We start from the raw sequence: 23927 nt of genomic DNA on the forward strand, positions 1-23927 counted from the left end.
GGGGTGAGTCCACATCCTTGCCCCAGCTCCTGCCCACCCAGCAGTTGCAAATGCAAGTAGATAAATAGGTACCACTTTGATGGAAAGATAACAGCGTTCTGTGTGCTGGCTGCATGACAACAGAAATATATTTGGACAACACTGGCTCCCTTGGCTAAGAAATGGAGATGAATACTGCTCCCTAAAGTCAGACTCAACTGGGCTGGAGTATACTTTTTCCATAGTAGCATACAAATAGTTTGATGGAATAGCTGTGCAGGCACTCACTCTCTGTGGACTGTTTTGACTTCTTGCTTAATAAACACACACTCTCTCCCTCCCTCTCCCCCTCCCTCCTTCCCTTCCTCCCTCCCTCCGTAACACATACTCTTAAGTTAATTAAATGTAAATGTGACAAATGGTCATTTCTGTGTTTGTTATAGCTGGTTATTGCATCATGTATTGGTTTTTGGAGTGCGTACAAAATAGATTATACATTCACTTTAAAAAATACACAAAGTAGAAAGCTGTCATCATTGTATGAAGGAGAAGGGGAAGGAGCAGACAGTTAAACCTTCAACCGCAACAACGCAAGAGCATGCAACAGATTCAAACTTAATATTAACCGCTCCAAACTTGACTGTAAAAAATATGATTTTAACAATCGAGTTGTCGACGCGTGGAACTCATTACCGGACTCTTTAGTGTCTACTCCCAACCCCCAACATTTCTTCCTTAGACTCTCCACGATTGACCTCTCCAGGTTCCTAAGAGGCCAGTAAGGGGCGTACATAAGTGCACTGATGTGCCTAACGTCCCCTGTCCAATTACCTTTCCTTTTCTCATATATCCTATATATTCTCTCCCTCTCATCCACTCCTCTTCTTTTTTATTTACTATCCCTATATATACTACTTAATGTCTATTTCATTCCATATGTATTGTATATTGGACAAAGAATAAATGAATGAATAAATAAATAAATAAATAAATAAATAACAGACATTGTGACTACTACTGAGCCACCCCGAGTCTCAGGAGAAGGGCGGCATAGAAATCTAATTAATAAATTAATAATAAATAAATAATTCCTTGTGTCTTTGCATTCAAGGCAGCCAGGCAGTCAGCCCTGAGTTCACTTTTGTAGGCCACCCGCCGTGGTAGCAGCACACTTGACTCCATACAAAGAGCAACACTAGGAAATGGCTGATAAATGAAGTGTCTTGATTAAATTTTACTTTGCCTCAAATGGTTTGTGAACTGCATTGTTAAAAAGGGTCTCTCAATGCTAAGAGACGCCTTGGCTGATTGCCATAGTTATTCTGGTCTTTCCTGATGACAGAATCACGTCCCTGTGACAGGAGCCTCCGGAGGCTATTTCTAATCCTAGACAGAAGTGTATTCAATTCTCATCAATCCAAGAGTGATAACTCTGTGCTCTGCATATGAACTTAATCCTTCTGTATGTCACAAAAGAACCATTTTTGTAGGGACGCCGCCATAACTCTTTCCAAGGGGATCAGAATTGCACTGCACAGGGTTGCTTTCCTATTCTTTTGACTGTTCAGTGCATGTCTCTCTAATTAAATTTCAGCAAATTATTTTAATTAAAAACCTGTAGCCCACAAAGTTTTTCCCTTATGTTATAGAAAGCAGAGTTGAAGAAAAACTGATGGCTTTCCAGATGTTGCTAAATCACAGTTTCCAGCAAGCCTTCATTATCAGTCAGCCAGCTGGCTCCTGAAAGCAATATCTAAAAGGCCACATGTTTCCTCTTCTATCAGGGAATGTACTGGTAGATGGATAAAATGGGTTGTTTCTGCCCCATTGCTCTTATTGGCCATTTCTTCTCTTTATTTTAGCAGAAAATGAAATTGGTTCAGAAAAATGTTAAGCTTCTCCCTACATGTGATAAAAAAAAGTTTTGGAGCATGATTCATATTTTGATACAAAATGTTCTGAAAATGAAGATTAAAAATGGAACCATAAATTTTCCTTTGGGGCCTAATGGAAAAAGACTTGGAGAAAAAATTCAGAACTTTGACACTATATGCCTTGACAGCAGCAAGACATTATACACACAAAAATGGAAGGACGAATGGCTGCAGAAGCGGATGGAGTTGGCTGAAATGGCAAAATTGACTATTTTGATTAAAGAAAAGAATATAAGTTTCTTTATTGATTGATTGATTGATTGATTGGATTTATATGCAACCCCTCTCTGGGGACTCTGGGTGGCTTACAACATATAAAAGAAAAAAACAATACAAGTATCCTAAATCCAATGAATTTCGACTAACTAATCTAATCTAAAAACCCCAGTTACATTAAAAGTCAATCATTCCCATTCAAGCAACAAATATACATAACATTTGTTGGCCAGGGGGCTGGAGTCTAATAGCTCCAAGCCTGGTGGCATAGATGAGTCTTCAGACTCTTGCGGAAGGCAAGGAGGGTGGGGGCAGTGCGAATCTCTGGGGGGAGGTGATTCCAGAGGGTTGGAGCCCCCACAGAGAAGGCTCTTCCCCTAAGCCCCACCAAGCGACATTGTCTAGTTTCATTGTTTAGGTTTTTTGTCTACTTTTGTTTCCATATGTGGGAACTGCTTCTGAGGTTTGTGGTTGAAATGGAAAAGAATGAAACTTTGATTTTTGGCTTTACCAATTAGATTAATATATCTTTATAGAAATGGCTATTTTATATTATTAGAAAAAACAATAAGTTATGGTTTGATGTTATTTTACTGCAGCAGAGAGAGTTGGAAGTCAATGCTTCTTTTTCTTTTTTCCAATTCTTTCTCACTTATCTCTCCCCCTTTCCTCCCCAATGCTTTCCTATTTACTTTTGTATTTTGTATCTTATTTTATCTTATAATTCAATTAAAATGTTAAATTGTGAAGAAAAATTCTAAGCTCTTAGTTGAGTTTTGTGTCAATCATTTTGAAAGGATAAGCTCAGAAATACACTGTGATGCTATGTTATGCTGAACTGGGCCATTGGATAATCTTCCCTTCATTTTCATGTTGTGATAACTGTCTATCCTGCTCAAAATATTGTACGGTCCTTGGCACTGATTGTACTTGGTAGCATCTGTCTACAACTGAGTGGACTGTACTTAACCTAAACCAGCATTTCCCAACTGGTGTGCCACGGCACACTAGTGTGCCGCGAGACACGGTCAGGTGTGTCGTGAAGCTCCAGCTGGGCGGGGTGCTGCCGGTGCCGGTGCCTCCGACCTGGAGCTCCCACTCGCAGCTGTCCCCCGGCTCCTGCCCAATGCCGCTGTTTCCGGCGCTCTCCTGCTGGGCCCCAAAGAAGGAAGGCGGGAAAAAGGAGAGCTTCATTCTTCGGCGGTGAGAGGGAGCTCCAGGGTGGAGGCACCGACAGTGGCAGTTGGATGTGCTGCTTGATGCTGTACATGCTGGCGCTGCGGGGCTGGCATATACGGCGTCCAGCAGCACGTCCAGCTGCCGCCGTCAGGGCTCCCGCTTGCAGTCAGCTGAGAGAGAGAGAGAGAGAAAGACAGAAAGAAAGAGAGACATAGCAAGAGAGGCAGAGAAAGAGAGAGAGAGAGAAAGAGAGACATAGCAAGAGAGGCAGAGAGAGAAAGAGAGAGAGAGAAAGAGAGAGAGAGAGAAAGAGAGATATAGCAAGAGAGGCAGAGAGAGAGAGAAAGAAAGAAAGAGAGACATAGCAAGAGAGACAGAGAGAAAGAGAGACAGAGAGAGAGAGAGAAAGAGAGACATAGCAAGAGAGACAGAGAAAGAGAGAGAGAGACATAGCAAGAGGCAGAGAGAGAGAGAGAAAGAGACACACAGAGAGAGACATAGCAAGAGAGACAGAGAAAGAGAGAGAGAAAAAGAGACATAGCAAGAGAGGCAGAGAGAGAGAGAGAGAGAGAAAGAGAGACATAGCAAGAGAGACAGAGAGAGAGAGAGAGAAAGAGAGACAGAGAAAGAGAAAGAGAGACAGAGAAATAGCAGAGAGGCAGAGAGAGATAGCAAGAGAGGCAGAGAGAGAGAAAGAAAGAGATATATAGCAAGAGAGTGAAAGAGAGAGAGAGAGAGCAAGAAAGAGAAAAAAGCAAGAGAGAGCAAGAGAGACAGAGAGAGAGAGACATAGAGCAAGGGAGAGAGAAAGACATAGAGGAAGGAAAGGAGGGAGAGAGAAAGAGAGCAAAAAAGAGAGGAAGAAAGAAAGAGGGATGGAGAGAGAGAAAGAAGGGAAAGAAGGAAGAGAGAGAAAGAGGGAGAAATAGAGCGAAAGGGAGGAAGAGATATTTTTTTAATCCAAACTTTTATTTAGCCCCCCACCCCACGTTCAATGTTCCCCATTTTTCCAACGTTAGCATTTGCCCGTTGGGCAGTTTTTTGCACTCCGGGGCTTCAGGAAGCTTCCCTGAAGCCGCTGGAGTACAAAAAAACAGCACAATGGGCAAACCGGAAGTCTCTTTTTCTGAACTTCTGGTTTGCCCGTTGGGTGGTTTTTCACACTCCAGGGCTTCAGGAAAGCTTCCCTGAAACCTCCAGAGGGTGAAATGGCCTTTCCCAAGGCTGAAAATCAGGTGGTTAGTGTGCGTGTGCTTGAGCTGACATAAAGCAACATGTCATGTGCCCTGCGATAAGGGTCCGTGAGCCACCCATTCCTACTTTATCTGTTTGGTTTATTTAAATAAACAAAAATATTGGGGGGGGGGGGGGGGGTTGTGTGTGGTTGTGTGACTGTAAACATTCACTTCTTCCTTTTTGTTTTCATGTGTTTTTATAGGTCCTCCAGAAACTTGGCAAAGCAGATGAAACAAAAGATGAGCAATTTGAACAGTGTGTGCAAAACTTTAACAAACAGCTGGTAAGTGAGTTTTAAGGATTCATACATTGATCATTGCACACCACCCAGACTCACTTTCAATGAGATGGGTGGCCATATAAATTTTATAAATATATAAACGAATAAATAAATATATAAATGAATAAAATTTGTTCACGTATTCTTTTATTTTATGATCTGTCTCTTTTTCCCCCTGATATTAATTGGTACCAAACCAATGCCAGATGACCAAGAATGGATTTAGGGTATAGTACTTAAGTTCCAGTATGGTATAAAATTTTTAAGGATCATTTGGCAAAATTTAGAGAATTGATTGGTTGCTGGAACTATTCCTCTCTCCCTGTGAACACCACACAATATTTAAAAAAAATTCAGAATAGCCTCTTCTTTTAAATCTCTGTGTCTTTGATAACTTACTTAATCTTCAACAGAACAAATAATTATTTTTCTTTTCCAGTTCTTCTTGTTAGAATAAAATACAGTATATCACTATACAAATGTAAATGAGCATTTTCTGATCTATAATTGCAAAAATGCATCATCCAAACATAAAATTACATTGTTGAGAGGGAAAAAATGACAAAATGTCAAACAAATTAGCCCTCTCTCAAAAGATTTGCATGGAACAGACTATATCCCATTCAAGGGAACATGTAGAAAATTTTGATTTTAAAAATGCAAGTAGACCAATGAACAAAAATAATGTCTTATAATACTGTTATAAAGTCTTTGTTTACTTGGGTTCTCTTTTTTAATTTATTTATTATATAATTTAACTTATTTTAGAACATACTGTATGTGGAATGCGTTTTAGATCATATTTATGCAGAAATATTGAACAATTAAAAGTAATTAAGTAATTACTAAATTAAGTGATTAAATTAGGCAATTAAAATATACTTTTAAGCATCACTGTAATTATTAAATTGTTTTAAAAGGAATAGTAAATGATCTGCAAGAGACTGTAAAATGCAAAGCCCATGGTCAGATGCCATATCTCCAAACACTGGTTGGCTCTGTATATGTACAGAGAAAAAGTTTGGCCATTTTGAGCAAAAATCTTGCTGGCCTTCTTGCTTAGTTATAAATAACACATACCAGTACATTAATTTTACTGAGCATGTAATGTAATTTTTTTAATCATGTGCTTTTAGCTTACATTAATGCAGCAAGTAGTTTCTCTTATAACATAGTGAAATGTCAAGCCATATTTATGAGTTCATCTTGCTGGTTTTTTGGATTATAAGCAAGAAATAGAGATGTTCTTCAGTACCATATGAGCAAGTGTTTCCATTAAAATAAGTTTAAGCATGAATTTAATAGGAGATGATCAGGCTGAGCCCGAGGAATGAGTCAAATATGTCATCCATCATGAGTCCCTGTGCTCCCACAAGAGATCTAAATCCTTGAATTCCTTTCTATTTTTAACGTCTGCTAATTTCCCTTGACTATTAGTAGTTTGGATTCTTATAGAGACCTTAAGTTTGCAACAAATCTCTATACACATTTGAACTGCCTGAATCTTCAGATTTCCCTGGTGCTTGGCAAAATTCACAATACGGCATGAGCATGGCAGAGTGGGAAAATAATGTATTTTTATGACTTTTCTTGCCACTGTTGTTACGTGAATAATTGCAATTGTTCAGTTAGTAACGTGAATAATTGCAATTGTTCAGTTAGTAACACAGTTGTTAAGTGAAACTGGCTTCTACATTGACTTTGCTTGTCAAAAGCTCACAAAAACTGCTCACATGATCCCAGTGCACTGCACCCATCATAAATATGAACCAGTTGACAAGCATATGAATTTTGATCATGTGACCATGGGGATACTGGAACAGTTGTAAGTGTGAAAAATGGCCATTGATCACTTTTTCCCCCAGTGTCATAGTAACTTTGAACAGACACTGAACAAACAGTTGTAAGTCGAGGGTTATCTGTAATACAGAAACCAAAAGTTGGTGTGAGTATTTTGCTCCACATTTTAAATTCTAAATTTTATTCGGCATTTTCAAATCAACAGAAAGTTGGTCATAGACTTTCTGACTTTGAGATTGGGTGAGGCTTGTTTAGAGTTTACCAAATTCTTCTGTCTTGTCCAGGGGTGGATTCTGATTTTCTTCACTGCTGGTTCGCTTCCTGACATGCAATGCTAAAAACCCAGCTTCTGCACATATGCAGAAGCAATAAACAGCTTCTGCATGTGCGCAGAAGCTGCTGAGAAAGTCGGCTTGGGTGTGTGGCAGGCCTGAGTAACTGCCAGTTCCAGCGACCCAGGCCACCAAGTTACTACCGGTTCCATAGAACTGTTCCAAACCAGGAGGAACCCATCTCTGGTCTTGCCTGAGGTTCAAATTCCCATCTTACAAGTATCAACCTCAGCCCTTGCAGTACGTAATTTTAGACCCTTAATTGAAAGGGTTTTTTTAGAAATGCACGGCTGGCGGTTTAGCGCCAGCCGAAATTACCTGCGGGGCGGGAGAGACGCTGCCGGCAGCTCTCATAAAGTCCGGACTTCCGGGTTCCTCGGAACCCGGAAGTTCGGCTTTTGGCAGCGCGCCAGCATGGCGCGCTGCCTGTTGGGTTGTGGGAGGTCTTAGATCGCCCTATTTAAGGGCGATCGGGACAAGACCTCCCCCTTGCTTGGCTCTTAAAGCGAACACCCGCCCACCCTCCGCTATCACCAGTGTGTCCTCCTGAGGTCGCCTCGGGCCGAATAGGAATTTTTTGCGGCCTCCCCTTTAGAGGCGGCCGTTTTTTCACCTATTCCACACTGAGGGTACGGACTGGATTGATTAGGGGGTGCGGCGCACATAGTGGTATAGGCCTCCCTTTGGTCATTGGGGTTTGGCAGGTTAGGGGCGGAAATGGGCAATTAGAAGCAACTGCGCATGCTCCTTTCGGGCATCCTAAAGGGTGATGGACCGCCTCTCTCCAGGAACTAGAGAGGATGTCCATGGGAATCACCGGATCCAATTCCCATGGGGATTGGAGGGTGGACTCCTCCCACACGATGAAGGGGCGTGGCCTGGACCCAGGTGAAGGTGGTAACTTCACCTGGGTCAGCAGGGAGTATTTGCCCAAGGTTGCCAAGGAATGTTATGGTAGGAATTTCCGCCCCGTTAGTTTTGGCCTCTGCAGGTCCTTAGTTTGTTCTGAATTTAAATATTGAAATTGGCGTATGCAAATTTAGGCAAATTTATTTAAATTTATGTTAATTCAATAAATGACCCATTTTTAATCCACAACATGTCTCAGCGTCGTTACTCGGCTTCCGGGGGTAAAACAGAATTCTTGAGGGTTTTAAACAGTCACATGTGTTTTTGTAAAGAAGTACACAATCTCCCCTCTCCCCATCATGACATTCCTTGTTTTATAATTGGTTTCTACTTGATTAACAAATTAGTACTTGGATTGGTATCATGGATTTCCATTGTATCTTAAACACTTTCATAGATTGGAATTCTATGATTGGAATTCTCCATGGATTTCAATAAAGAAACATCTTTAAAATAACATTAATGAAAGCTTACAACTTTACCAGCTAGTTTAATCTCAAATGATGCTATACTTTCAGGGGGAGAAAAACGTTGCAACTTCTTTAAAAGTCAGTGTTCTTGGTTGAATTCTCATGAGAATTCTGCATTGTTGCTAAGGATCATTTGAGATCAGGGCAAAATTGCTGAAATCTAACAGAATATTACAAGATCATTTCCCCCCCATGTGGGAAAATATTCAGTTGCAGAAAAACAAAGCTTATCCTTGTATAAAAATAAAACCCAAGGTGGTGGTGGTGAGGAGAAATATTAATTAAATACAAAAAAGGCCTCTTCAAAAAAAAAAGTATACAGAGTAATATAAATACAATCATACCAAACAAAGTTGGTATGCTAAACAATGACTTGTATGTGGGAGAAACATCATTTTCCTAAGGAATATCATTAGATGGTTTAAATGTAAACATAAGATGAGCATGTAGAAATTTATATTGTCTAGCTGGTTACCCCAAATAGAAAAAAGGATGAAATGGTGACTAACACCTGTTACTGTAACTGTGGCTTTCCTTTTTTTATTGCTAGCTAGTCACTGCTACTCTCTGGGTAGACATGTGGGAACTTTCTGGCTATAAGGCTTTTAGTTTTGTTGAGACTACTTACAGTACGTTACGATTCATTATCCTGCCTGCTTTGGGGTTATATTTGGGTCTGAGAAACCACATTTATGCTAGCCACAGGAAATATAAGTATTAAAGGAAGTTGATCTTATGAAGCCAGAGACCTTTCTCTATTTAAGTTGAAGACCCAGGAAGGATAGAAATGGCATCTAGGCATCCATTGAAGAATGGGCCAATTGTTTACTGTGTTGCTTTGCCCTGAGCTAAGACCCCGTACAGCCAAGCGGGCACGAGGTCTGCTTTGAAATGTAAGGGATATAAAATTAGCTGTCTCGCTCATGCATTACACTTTCAGCTTTTTCTTATTCCTGAATGGGAAGGGAATCTTGTTCTAAATACCTTGTATGTCCATTCAGAGATCTATGGGCATGCTTCCTTTCATTCTGCAAGTGGCACGAGATGTACCTCTCTGTTAGCTTAGACGCTGACCTTGATATGCATCATGTAAACCAAACATGGGTTGACTTTTTTGGCAGAGGCTTGGACATTCCAGTAATCTGAGGTACCTCTGCAGTTTGACGAACAGCACAACTGGAGCTTTCTCCTTCACTTGATCCGTCCTTTGCATAGTTCTTCAGAATAGCTTCTGCTTTTTCTTTTTTCCTTTTTGCCACGATAGATTAAAATATAAGAAAATAAAGACAAATCCAACATGCTCCTATTCATGTATACTATCATTTAAAAAGAAAAACAGCCACCCAGAACTATCAAAGCAACTACAGTTTCAATGTTTGCATTGTAAAACAGCTCTCAGATGCATATTATGAAAAGGAATGTATGTATACATGTTTAAAACAACATAAAAAGGGGTGTTTATTCATTCAAAGTACCATATTTGTCGGAGTATAAGACGCACCAGAATATAAGATACACCTCAGTTTTTGGGGAGGAAAATAGAGAAAAGAATTTGCTTACCAGGTATTCATCTAGCTAGTGTCCTTAGTCTGATCAGCTTCAGCACATTATTTTATCCCCTGGTTAAGGGCTTAAAAAAATATTCTGAGAGAGTAACAATGAAAGAGCTGGGGACATCATTAGTACCTGGAAAGAAACAGTCTGAGCAAGTAAAGCAATGGAAAAAAACCCTGCAAAGACTTAGGGCTTGGGAAATATTCTTCTTTGCAGTGAGTAACAATGAAAGAGCTTGCAAGTGGGGTAAGAGCTGGGAACATTGTTAGCACCTGGTTAGGGCTGGAAAGAAACATTTGGAGTAAGTTAGACCAATGGGGGAAAAACCTGCAAAGACTTAGGGCTTGGAAAACATTTTTCACAGTGAGTAACAATGAAAGAGCTTGGGTACATTAATGGCACTGGGTTAGGGCTGAAAAGAAATATCTGGAGCAAGTAAAGCAATGAAACCCCCCCCCCTACAAAGACAGGGTTTGAAATACATTATTGGTAGAAAGTAACAATGAAAGAGCTTGCAAGCGGGTAAGAGGTTGGAACATTGTTAGCACCTGGTTAGGACTGGAAATAAACTTACTCAGAGCAAGTTAGAGTAATGAAACAAACCCTGCAAAGACTTAGAGCTTGGAAAACATTCTTCACAGAGAGAAACCTGCAGGGTAAGAGCTGGGAAGATTGTGAGCAGCTAGTTAGGGCTGGAAAAAAAAGCTACATTCAGTGTGTAAGCTGCCCCCTAATTATCAGCCTATTTTAGGGAGGAAAAAGGTGCATCTTATACACAGAAAAAATATGGTAATAGTATTATTTTAGGAAATATAAATATACATGCAGTCTATGGAAAGCTTTAAATTTTCAATACGTATACAAATATAGTTTACTAATGAGCTTGGAAGGGAACCTTACTGTGTTGGCTAATAGTTGCCTTACTCATTGCATTTGCTGATTTAATCAGCAGACAACCCCCCCCCCGCCCTATTATTCCTTCAACAAATAGTTACATTTGGAACCGCTTAACTTCTTCAGTTGTAGTGGGAGTCGTTCTTGGTCGATTGACAGAGAACAGTTATGCTGTAGTCTCATAAATTCTTACTTCTGGAAATTGCTGTCTGGGAAAATATTCAAGTTAAGAATATTTCCCCTACGAATTAGTTTCCCATATCTAGGATCTGCAATTAAACACAGAGCCTTCTTCCCCAGACTGTCTATTTTGGCACAAGAGGGGAAAAGAAAGAAGAAAATGATGTGAATGATCTTGCGAAGCACTTTTAACGTGTTACTGTAAATGTATATAGTCTAATGCAATGATGGCTACACTTTTCTAGATGGAGTACCCAAAGCACGAACCCAACCCCCCCAAAATGCAATGTATGCTTGCCCCCGCATACCCCCTCATGCGCTCATGAACCTGAGGATGTGCATGTGACGCACCCCTCCCCACGCATACACGACGGAGACCTGATGACCAGCTGGTTGGCGGGAGGCACTCCCATATGCATGGCATAGCTGAACTGGGACAATGGCTCAGGTGGTCATAGAGAGGGCGCTGAGTGCTATCTGTGGAACATTTGCCATAGGTTTGCCATCACGGGTCTAATGTATGTTGTTGTTTTAATGAGAATAGTTTGTTCTCTCCGACAGTGTATTCTTTTCTGGTCACCATCTGTTTTATGGCACCCACTGAAGGTGTTTTTTTTGGTATATAGAGATAATGAGCCTCAAATTCAGTGAGTATCTCAAAAGAGCAAATTGTGAGCTGGACCTGAAAGGTTCATCTGCCATATCTCTAAATAGCAAATGAAGTGTCGTATTAAATACATCGCCTTATCTTTCCTGTTCCTTTCTCTTCTGTTAATACCATTAAACATTTGATGAGGCTCAAGACTTAACAGATGTATAATGACAGAAAGATAGTCTTTCCTGCATTCTTATGTGACTGAGTGTCAGAGAGAAACCCAGCTGCTTCTGATCAATTACACTAAGATGTCTATCCCCCATATATGCCCAAATTTGCAGAATAAGCTTAATCTGTGGTTATAGATATATTATAACTCACCAACCCCCTTCTTGGCTATATACAGACAATAAAAACCATACATTTTTGGCCATTGTGGACATTTCACAGTAAGTTCTGATGTGCCTCTCATGTTTAGGATGGCAACATAAGATGTTAGGAGGCAAGTATTAACAATTACATGGCTGGTAACAACTGAATCTGATTCTTTGTTTAATTTTAAATGCTTTTGTAGAAGATGTTTGTTCACATGTTTCATGGAAACATGTATATTTTCTTTGCAAGAGCCAAATTGGAATTGATTATTCCAGTTTGACTTCGAACATTTACAAACTACCTTTATTCAGGCCAAAGACCTACTTGTTCTAGTCAGGGTGGGTTCTAACTTGCCTCAGTGTCAGGTCGCTTCCTCCTGTGTATGCTTGCGCAGTACCAAAGTTTTGCAAAAATCTTCCCCCTTACCAAAAAGCCAAAATCAATATGGCGGCACGTGCACAGTGCCAGAAACTCGGCTTCTGTGCATGTGCAGAAGAAAAAAACCAGCAACAAATTTTTAAAAAAATCACCCCAAAAGATGGCCTCCATGGAGCAGCACTGACAAAATTGGCTCTGTAACGTCACCAGTGGTTTGCTATCAGTTCTATAGAACTGGTGCAAATTGGGAAGAACCTACCTCTGGTTCTATTTCCTATAATGGTCAACCAGATGATTAGAGAAAGGGTACGGGTAGTCCTTGATTTACAACAGTTTGCTTAGTGACCATTCAAAATTACAACAGAACTGAAAAAAGTGACTTAAAACTATATTTTTCACACTTATGAGTTATGCAGCATCTGTATGGTCACATGATTTAGATTCGGATGGTTGACAACTGACTCACATTTATGATGGTTGCAATGTCCTGGGGTCATGGGATCACATTTGCAATCTTCTGATAAGACCAGATTCATTTAACAACCGTCTTACTAATTTAACAAATATGGCTAGAAAACTAGTAAAATAGGACAAAAGTCATTTAACAAATTTCTCACTTAGTAACATAAATTTTGGGGTCAATTATGGCTGTAGATTGAGGCCTACCTTTACTTGTAGTAATATAGTAGGGCACCTCTGAATGTGTTTCCTAACATTTGGATTTTAGAGGCACACTAATTTCAATGATGATACTAAGCTATACCCATGATTAGTACCATTCCCCCCGGAAAATAAGACCTTGTCTTATATTTTTTTGAACCCTGATATAAGTGCTTGGCCATGCACTCAAAAGCCCAATTGGGCTTATTAGTAGTGTTGGGCAAAATCCGTGCCCAAGTTCGGAATTCGGGTTCAAGGTTCCCTCAAACAACACGAAACGCTGCCGCCTGGGAAGAGAGTGCGGAATCCCATCATGGCATTCGCTACCATTCCCTGAAAGCAAAAGGAACTGGGAAACCCCACGATGGAATTCTGGGGGCAGAGTTTTGACGTCACATATACTTCTTCCTGATCTCCCTTTACTAGCTTAAAAGAAAGCCCAGAAACATAGCTAATTCTATAGCATAATAGTTAGTTATCTTGACTTTGAATCTGCCGATTGGGATTCAAATCCTGGTGGAACCACCTTTTAAATTTTTTAAATTTTTTATTTATTTATTATTATTATTAGTATTAGTATTATTAGTATCATCATCATCATCATTATCATTATCATTATCATGCTTCTTTATATAATAAAAGGGGTTTGAGTCCTTTTAATCCCTTCTTAGTAGGAAAAAAAGAAAGCATTAAAAATACCCTCCAGCTCTTGGGGGGCAAAAGAGAACCTTCCTGATGTGCCCATGAAAATAATTAATAATTAATAAATGATGATGATGATGATAATGATGATGATAATAATTAATTAATAAATAAATAAAAATTATTTTTTTTTAAAAAAAGGTGGTTCCACCAGGATTTGAACCCCAATCGGCAGATTCAAAGTCAAGAGAGCTAACAATTATGCTATAGAATTAGCTATGCTTCCAGCCTCTATCCAAAGCAAGCAAAAGGAGCTGGGAAATCCCACAATTGCAACGTCATGGAGTGTTCGGGGTTCAGGTTCGGTGACGTCACCAGGATTTTTTGTAAAGTCTGCCTGAATCCACCAAACCTGAATTTCGTTAGGTTCGCCCATCACTACTGATTAGCAGGGGATGTCTTATTTTGGGGAAAACAAGGTAGAATATGTATGTAGATACTTCATTTGTTCTTTGTCAGTCTAATTTGCATAATAACTTCCTGTGGTAATGAATTCCATATTTTATGTGCTACTTTAACAAAGTGCTTCATTTTATTTTTCTGTATGTCCCATCATACAGTGACCCTGGATTTTAGCACTATAGGGGAAGGAAATATATATATATACAGTGATCCCCTGATCATTGCGAGGGTTCCGTTCCAGGACCCCCCGCAACGAGTGGGTTTTCGCGAAGTAGCGCTGCGGAAGTAAAAACAGCATCTGCGCATGCGCAGATGGTGTTTTTACTTCCCAGCAGCGAGGAGCCGAAGATTGGGGTTTCCCCGCCGCCCATGCAAACTCCTCGCTGCTGCCGCGCCCGCGGCTCACCCGCCCTTCGCCCGGCCACCCGCCCTTCGCTCGCTGCTCGCCCGGCCACCCGGGTTTGTTTGGCTTCGGGACATGCCGGCGGCGACGTTTTAAAACAGCCGCGCGGCTTCCCAACTGAGTCCTGAAGTTCGCCTTTGACTTCGGGACTCAGTTGGGAAGCCGCGCGGCTTCCCAACTGAAAGGGAAAGCCCCCCCAGGCCGGCTCCGATCCCCCAGGCCGGCTCCGATCGTTTTAAAACAGGCGCGCCGCTTCTCCGCTGACTCCTGGCGAACTTCCCCGCTTTAGGAGTCAGTGGAGAAGCCGTGTGCTTGATTTAAAAGATCGGAGCCGGCCTGGGGGGGCTTTCCAGCAACCCCCGAGCCCCCAACCCGGGCTCGGGGGTTGCTGGAAAGCCCCCCCAGGCCGGCTCCGATCTTTTAAAACAGGCGTGCCACTTCTCCGCTGACTCCTAAAGCGGGGAAGTTCGCCAGGAGTCAGCGGAGAAGCGGCGCGCCTGTTTTAAAAGATCGGAGCCGGCCTGGGGGGGCTTTCCAGCAACCCCCGAGCCCCCAACCCGGGCGAAGGGCGGGCGAGCCGGGCGAAGGGCGGGCGAGCTGGGCGAACGGCGGGCGAACGGCGGGTGGCCGGGCGAAGGGCGGGTGAGCGGCGAGCGGCGGGTGAGCGGCGGGCGAACGGCGGGTGGCCGGGCAAAGGGCGGGCGAGCGGCGAACGGCGGGTGGCCGGGCGAAGGGCGGGCGAGCGGCGAGCAGCGGGTGGCCGGGCGAACGGCGGGCGAGCAGGTGCTGGGGGGGGCTTCGCCCTCCCGCCAGCAAGAGGGGGAAGACCCAGGGAAGCTGCCCAGCAGCTGATCTGCTCGGCGCCATCTACGCATGCGTGCCCATAGAAAAAAGGGCGCGCATGCGCAGATGGTGTTTTTTACTTCCGGGTTGCAAAATCGCAAATTAGCCCGTTCGCAATGATCGGGAACGCAATAACCGGGGGATCACTGTATATATATTTATATTTTATGTATGTATGTATGTATGTATGTATGTATGTATGTATGTATGTATGTAACATATTTTATCCTGATAATGAAAAGGAAGGGAGGCTAGTATAGATCTATTTCAAGCTTATTTTGTTCTCATCAGCTAGCCATACCCTTACCGGGATTTATACTGTATATATATGTCATATGTTTTTGCTCAATTTGAAAATTAAGGGAGACTAGGATAGGTCTGTTTCGGCCTTGTTCTGGCCTCATCAGCTAGCCATACCCTTACTGGGATCTGAACTTGCTGCCTTTGCCTTGTAGGGCAGAGAATTAACCTCTAGGCTATAGGATCTAATCCCTTCAGCTTTGTACCAGGGAAGGGTTATATGTTTTTTTGTGTCGAATCTTTAATTAGGCAAAATTCGGTCTCTCTCTCTCCCCCCTCCCCCCTCTCTCATGACCCCTTATACTAAGCTATAGTGCTGTTTATTTTCTCATTATAGCATTATAGCTGATGCATTAGCCTTAGCCAGTAAAAGTGCTTCATGTTACAATGTATACTTGTCCTAACAAAGCGAGAACTAGAATATTTCCTATCTATGAGCTTTTAAGGGTACCATAATGATACCAAAACAGATTAAACAACACTCAGCTTGATCATCCATCTGAGTTCTGTTTCTTAGTGTGCAATTAGTGTGTAACCAGAGTCAGCCGCTTTTTCATCATTACTCCAGCATATCATTACAGTGTTGATGGCCTCCATGATTTGCAGCACTAATTTTGACTGGGGTGCTTCTTCAAAACACGCAGAAATGAAAGAAAGAGACACATTTTAAAATTCAGCAGCTTTAAAACTGAAAATATTTTAACATGGCTCCAGTCAGGAGTACGGTAACTCTCATGGTTAACCTGATTGGAGGTTAGCAAGCCTACGTTTGAGGCCTGAATGCTCCTGTGGGGCAGGGCAGTGGTGAAATCTAATTTTTTTCCCTACCGGTTTTGTGGGCATGGCTTGGTGGAGTCATGTAATTGGGGGATCAAAAGATAGAAACTCACTTTAACAATGTCCTGTTGGAGCAGGGTTGGACTTGATGACCTCCAGGTCCCTTCCATTCCTGGATTATCCTCTGAAGCTCTGTCTAGTATCAGATTTGTAGTCCTTCCTTTCTCTCCTTTCCCCCTCCCTCTCCCCTCTTTCCCTTTCTCCCTCCCTATCTTTCTTTCTTTTTCTTCCCAGCCCCCCACCCCCTGTTTTTGACCTAGCTCCAGGGAAGCCTGCAGGGAGCAAATATGGACCCCCCACTTTCCATTTATGGCCCACTCACCCCCATTTTTGTCTTATCAGGCTTCAGGGAAAAAAGAAAGTTTAAAGATCAGCTGTGTGACACGTGATCGTCAGAACTTTTTTTAAAAAACTTTTTTTTAGTATTTTTTACTACCAGTATCATGAACCAGTAGCATTTTTTACTACCAGTTCGGGTGAACGGGTCTGAATCAGTAGCATTTCACCTCTGAGGCAGGCTGAGCTCTCATCCTTTATTCCAGCTCCTGCTGGGGACATGATAAGAGGCCCCAACAGGGCAATCCTTACAAGCTAGAAGCTCCTTGATGCTTCTGACATGAGTGCAAAATAATAATAAAAAATAAAAATGGCTCCAGTCAATGTGCAGCTGCTATCTAAATAAATTATACTTTTCAATTTTTATAACAAATATACGAGGGTTATCTGGAAAGTAAGGTTTCAAGGCACGTAGCTCTCATGGGGAATGTTCGTGGAGGAAGTTGGTATTACTATCATGTAGTGGGAAGCCAGTGGAAGAGAACGAGCAGTGCCAGTGATCAGTTGACTGGCGTTGTGGTTAGAGATGAACGTCCTCATTCCATTTCCCTCCAAGTGTGAAGTATGCGCTGTAATAGGCTACCTGAATGCTAAGGGCATGAATGCTGCTGCGATTCATCGCGAAATCATTTCAGTTTTATAGAGAGGATGTAATGTCAAGATAGCATGTGGCAAAATAGGTAAATTTTCTGTACCACGTCATCAGTCACAACAGATGGCTGTCCACTTCTGTCTCCATCATGAATTTCCATCCCTCAGAAATTGAAATTCCGTACCCATATTGCACTTCGCACTTGGAGGGAAACAGAATGAGGACGCTCATCTCTAACCTTAACCACAACGCTAGTCAATGATCTACTGACCACTGACACTGCTTGTTCTCTTCCGCTGGCTTCTCGCTACACGATAGTAATACCAACTTTGCCCACGAACATTCCCTGCGAGAGCTACGTGCCTTGTAACTTTCTTATTGTCCGGATAACCCTAAGCAAATTTGCCTAAGCAAATCAAGCTATACATAATATAAATTTTAAACAACTAAGTTATTTTTAAAATTCTAATTGGTCTCAAAGTTAAGTACTGTGGTTATTTCATTCTTTTACCAAGTATTTATTTCCCTATCATAGAAACATAGAAACATAGAAGACTGATGGCAGAAAAAGACATCATGATCCATCTAGTCTGCCCTTATACTATTTTTTGTATTTTTTCTTAGGATGGATCTATGTTTATCCCAGGCATGTTTAAATTCAGTTACTGTGGATTTACCAACCACATCTGCTGGAAGTTTGTTCCAAGACAATGAAAGGAAAACATATTATTATTTTCCCCCATTGCTTCAACATTTCTGGAACTGTTGCATTCCTAATAAATTATTTTGGGAACTTGTATTGGCACCTATGGTGATTATATGGAAGAATCTGTTTCTGTCCAACCTTCTGTTAACATTACGGTCTTGTTGACATAACAAGCAACACAGCCTACAGTATATCCCCGTCTCTCTCCTTCTAGAGACCTCGTATACAGAAAGAATTTGTAATTGATCATTTCCAAAGTGAAGCTAAAGTTTGTAAAAAGATTATCCCAGGGTTTTCAGTATAATGAATGCAGAGTTAACATCAGCAACAGAATTGGTGCATATCTGAACATTTCAGAAACATATACATTTAAGTCTTGGATAATTGGAACCCTATTATCCAGGGTTTTTAGTTTTTTTAAATATTAGATTTGTGCCTGTATAATACTGTTTTTATCGTGTTGTGAGCCGCCCCGAGTCTTCGGAGAGGGGCGGCATACAAATCTAATTAATTATTATTATTAATTATTATTATGCCTTTTTATTTTAAAAACACAAGATTAAATATGAAGACATACATACTTTTAGAATAAGAGCAAGGAGGACCATGGTAGGAGACTTGTATTCATCTGGTACCTCCTGAAACAGATGTTGTATAAGCTTCCTCTGTTTAAACTCCCCCTTTCTGAAGATAAAAGGAAAGGGGAAGTGCAGTCTTTTGTACAAGCAGATGCTAGATAGATTTTTATTTTTCTGGCTGCCTGTATCCTTCCTTTTGAAAAGTCACAGCTGTTCCCATGGCCATAGAGAATTCCATCCAGCTTTTGTTGATGTTAGGTGGGAAGGGAAGGGACGTTCAGTATTTGACCATTTCTTTTGTTTAGTACTGTCTTTGAAGATACACACTTTGAGGACTAAATAATACCATATGCAGAGGATTTGTAAAATTGGAATTATGCTGGAGATATTGGTTGGGTATTTAAATGTTACAATGGAGGATGGGGCAGAAATGACTTACCAATATATCCCGGTTGCAATTAAGAGGTTCTTTCTTGCCAGTCAACCCTTGATGGAGACCTTGTTTCAAGCTAGTGTAATTGCAATTTTTAAAAGCCTTGCTCTCAAGTAAAAAAGTGCTTTGCTGACCTGATGTATGGAGATTCCTGCTTCATTCCAGCTGCAAACAGCTGTAAAAGTTAGGTCACCCAACTCCAACATCGGTCACTAGATTGAAACAAATTTATCATTCAAAATCAAAAAGTTTTCTTTGGTAATATTGATGTGAATGTTCTCTACGTACTGTAAATATGAGGTTGACAGTATAAATAGATAAAAGCAATATAGAATTATATAAATAACTGAAAATTATTTAATTTATTAAATAAAACGTTTTAAAAACAAAAACAATAGTTAATTGGGAGGCTAAAGGAAAGTAATATGGCTTTCTAGGGATAAAGGTTCTACAAAGAAGATGTCATATCTAAACAGACAAATTTCTACTAATTTGGGGAGTTGCCTCTACAGCTAATCTTAGAAACTACATGGGGTCATTTTATGAGAAAAGCAATAGTCTAGCCTTCCTTGTTAAGATTTTAAAAATGAACACCACACTGGAAATTGGTATCAAAACAAACTATTGTGACGGGTTATTCTAATAGCTTACTCACTAATGCTGTTCACTCTTTTTTCTTTAGTCAGAAGGATCCAAGCTACAGAAGGATCTCCGGACCTACCTGACTTCAGTTAAAGGTAATACTTTGAATAATAGTCCTACTTCTTTTGCATGATCTTCAGTGAAGTAAATTCCAGAAGCAACTATCTGCATTACTTTATAAAGTTATAATTATGGAACTAAATAATGATTGGAGTGTAGTGGACAGGAGCAGGGCAAATGCTATTTATTTGTAGTGTCATCTGGAAACATTTCCTCAGGATGTGCTAAAGATAGATTCTACCCAAATTTTATAAATGCTTCTACCCAAATTTTATAAATGCTTCAAATGTCTTGTCTTATAAATTAGGATACTGAGAGTATAATACAGGGTGGGAGAGATGCTTTCACGGCCCCTGCCATATTATTAGGTCCCATGATGGTAAAAAAGAAATGACTACCAGGCTTGAAAGCTTGGAGTTACTAATTTGCTTAATAACAAGTAAATGAATATATTATACCATACTTTTCAGTTTCAAAGAAGTAGGAGAGATAAGCAATCATAATGCAAATCTCTTTTTTCTGATAGGATCCTTTACTTTTGTTCTTACTACCTTGAAAAAGCTCCACAAAACACAGCTCAGACTAATTATATCAATATTTATATAGCAATTCCTATTTTATTCCAGTATAATGTTGAAAACAAATAACATTCTCTCTCTCTCTCTCTCTCTCTCTCTCTCTCTCACACACACACACACACAAATTTATCTATTTCATCCAAGTATTTGGAACTCTTTCTTAAATTATGCTATGATCAGAAATGAGAAATCAGCAATTTAAAAAAACTTGATTTCATTTGTGTATTAAAGAAATAAAGAAAGAATATTTAACTGCAAGGGATTTGATGTGTGTGACCAAGTTTTTTTGTTCATCTATTTTTTTCTTATTAGAAAACAAATAATATGAATATTATCAAGTTCTTTTATATGTCTGCAAGGTATTTGCATGGGTTTTTCTTAGGGGGAGGGGTGAATAATTATTTGGGTACTATTATCTCATTCTTTTCTATTTCAAAGCAATGCATGAAGCCTCCAAGAAACTTACAGAGTGTTTGCAAGAAGTATATGAACCCGAATGGCCAGGAAGGGATGACACTAACAAAATAGCAGAGGTGAGGTTTGGATTTCTCACACATTAGCATGATAAATGTATTGCAATCTCAAATTTGTGGAGACAGTACGCGTTGAATGGATTTTGGGTGATATGTAATATTGCTGAATCATAGTGCATTCTTAAGCATATGGATGTGCTTATATCTTAGACTTGCATATTTTGCCACCAGGAAAAGCAGAGAAGCCATCATTTCCTTGATGACTTATCAAATGGTTTACAAAGTGAAAGATGCCATGATCGTAGGCCATGATTTAATCCTGCTTTATTTTAATGAACCATGGTTTGAATTAATTACAGCTTGTTTTTGTTGTGTTGAGTAAACTTTGGGGTTAGAAGATGGTGTTTCCAATCTCCTCCTTGCACCTATTGTAGCAAAGCAGGAATGAGGGAGTATTCAAGCAAAAATCCTGAGCTGGCTATGTCTTACTATGCTTATCTATTGTTTTACATCATGCACAAATGGTATCAATGTGTTCTATGATACAATGATATATTTTTTCCTGTACCAAAAATTCCACACAAGAACAAGAAGCAAATAGCGTATCTCTTACATTCACCACCGCACAGTATGAAACCAGATGGGGGGAACTGTACTGATCCTGAGTGTCTGCAAATAATGTTTTCCAACTTAATGTGAACACTAGGCACTTGCTGATATTGTAGCTGCTTAGAAAAAAGCTAGAGTGAATTGATGGGACCTATGTATCTCATAAAATGCTGTTCTTCTGACCCAGCCTTCACAAACAATGAGAATCAGCTTACTCACAAGTAACACAACCCCTTTTTAAATTTAATTTAAGTCAGGGCAGTGACAGTCTTTGTTCACACTGGATAAACAAAACCAAAAGTAATGAATCACAAATGAAAGGCTTTCTTCCCTCTTTTAAAAACAGGGCAAGAACAACCTCTGTTCACATCAGCTGAGGCAAATTCACTCCCTATTATTTCCTAGCAGGGAGATTCCGTTGGCACCTCAAATACAGAGCACTAGTTCCAAAAAACCTGGTTTTGGCAAAGAAATCTGATGTGATTGATACACACTGGAAAACAAATGGTTGCCTGTGACAACCAGCCACTTCCAAACCCCTATTATTTATTTCCCAGCCAGGGAGAGACTGGCTAATGTTTATGTCAGTGATGGTGAACCTTTTTTCCCTCAGGTGCCAAACGCGTGTGCGCACACACTATCGCGCCTGTCCGAGTGCCCATACCCGTAATTCAATGCCTGGGGAGGGTGAAAATTTATTTATTTATTTTATTTATTATTTAGATTTGTATGCCGCCCCTCTCCGCAGACTCCCCTGCCCCTCTGGAGGCCAGAAACAGCCCATTTCCCAACTACCGGTGGGCCCAGTAGGCCCATTTTTCACCCTCCTCAGGCTCCAGAGGTTTCCCTGGAGCCTGGAGGGGGGGGAAAGACGCCCTCCCCCATTCCCCCTGGAGGTCCTCCGGAACTTGAAAATGCCCTCCCAGAGCCTCCATACTGTTCTGCCTGACGGGGCTCAGGTGTTAATTAAGGGTCCAGGAAAGAAGGTCAGACAAACACAGGCAGTGATAAACAGCAAAATTGTATTAAACAGAAAAGGAAACACTAAACAAAATGTCATTATTCTTCAGGAGTAAAACACAGTTCCAAGCGAAAGTTCAGATAGATACAAAGTGCATGTGGAGCGAAAAAACAACCAAATACAAAGTTCACGTAGCAGGAAAGTTTCAGGAGTTCTCCGAATTCATGAGGCACGATAGAAGAAGTGATTCACAGGTTTTCCAACTCCCACTTGCCTGACTATGCTGGGTTGAATCCAAAAGCACAGAGCAGAGGCTTCAAAGCAGGGAGCAGCAAAGCCACACAAACCACACTGATAAATGTCCACAGTTTGCCTCTGCCTCCGTTCCCTTTTGTAACTGTAGCCCTCATTATGGGGACCACACCCAACCCTCAGTCTGTGAACCGCACCCAAACACAGGTGACACCATAATCACCCTTGATAATCCCTTAATTGAGCCCTACGTTGCATTGCTCTACGGCTACGCATATTGATTATCTGTTCGGCATTCGAATCCAAAGAAGAGAGGCTATCCAATGGGCTGCCTGCCAAGTCTCCTGGGCTGTCTGCCAACTCCTCTGAGATATCTGCCAAATCCTCTGGGCTGTCTGCCAAGTTTTCCTGGCTGTCAGCCAGGCTTTCGCAATCGCTCTTTGACGCATCTCTCACATACATGGGAGCAGCAGCTGGCCCAAGCCCAAACACAACACATACGAGCCAAAAATCAGCTGGCCAGTGCGCACATGCATGCTGAATCTGAGCTAAGGCAATACCTCGCATGCTGACAGATATGGTTCCATGTACCACCTGTGGCACCTGTGCCATAGGTTTGCCATCTATGTCTTTTTTTCCCTTAGAGCTGGCTTATTGCTTTCTGTTGCTCTCATCTCCTTCCACCGTACGCATACATGCATTTGGGATGGGCCCCATTTGTTCCCCTCACTCAGCTTAGGCCCCAGAGACAGCTGTCTCTCCACCTGGGGGAGGATGGAGGGCCCTGGTTCTGCCTCTGACCCTGCTTCCTCATCAGAGCCTTCCAAAGGCTCCAAAGCCAGCCCAGGCTCCCCCTCAATCTCCTCTTCATTGGATGGGCCACACAACAAATCCAAACTACTGTTGAGATATGAAAAGAAGGCACGGGAATAATCGTCATATAGCAAATATTCCAAGTATATGTTTTGATCATGGTTGAAATTCAACAGTTGAAGCTTTCTTTGTAGTACAAAACAGAGGTCCCCAACCCCTAGTACTGATCCATGGCCTGGTAGGAACTGAACTGCATAGCTGGCAATGTGCAGCAGCTGAGTGAGTGAAATGGAAACCATTCTCCCTGCACTGGTCCATGGAAAAAAATGTCTTCCACAATTCCAGCCCCTGGTTCAAAAAAAGTTGGGGCCACTGGTGTAGAAGGTGCACAAACTAGTATCTTTTTCCAACTTTTTAAATTAATTGTAGCTGTTAC

General features: G+C 41.1%; 1 protein-coding gene across 8 annotated transcripts in view; it reads left to right on the top strand.

Annotated features, from left to right (window-relative positions):
• BIN1 (bridging integrator 1) overlaps window positions 1-23927 on the top strand; it is a 142704-nt gene that overhangs the window by 66811 nt on the left and 51966 nt on the right. For all 8 annotated transcript variants that reach the window (XM_070729962.1, XM_070729941.1, XM_070729931.1 and 5 more), the window contains exons 2-4: window positions 4747-4827; window positions 19786-19840; window positions 20822-20916. In XM_070729962.1, the coding sequence (XP_070586063.1) occupies window positions 4747-4827; window positions 19786-19840; window positions 20822-20916 (231 nt within the window). The remainder of the gene's footprint in view (window positions 1-4746; window positions 4828-19785; window positions 19841-20821; window positions 20917-23927) is intronic.

This window comes from Erythrolamprus reginae, chromosome 1 (assembly GCF_031021105.1).
Source record: "Erythrolamprus reginae isolate rEryReg1 chromosome 1, rEryReg1.hap1, whole genome shotgun sequence".
Taxonomy (NCBI): domain Eukaryota; kingdom Metazoa; phylum Chordata; class Lepidosauria; order Squamata; family Dipsadidae; genus Erythrolamprus; species Erythrolamprus reginae.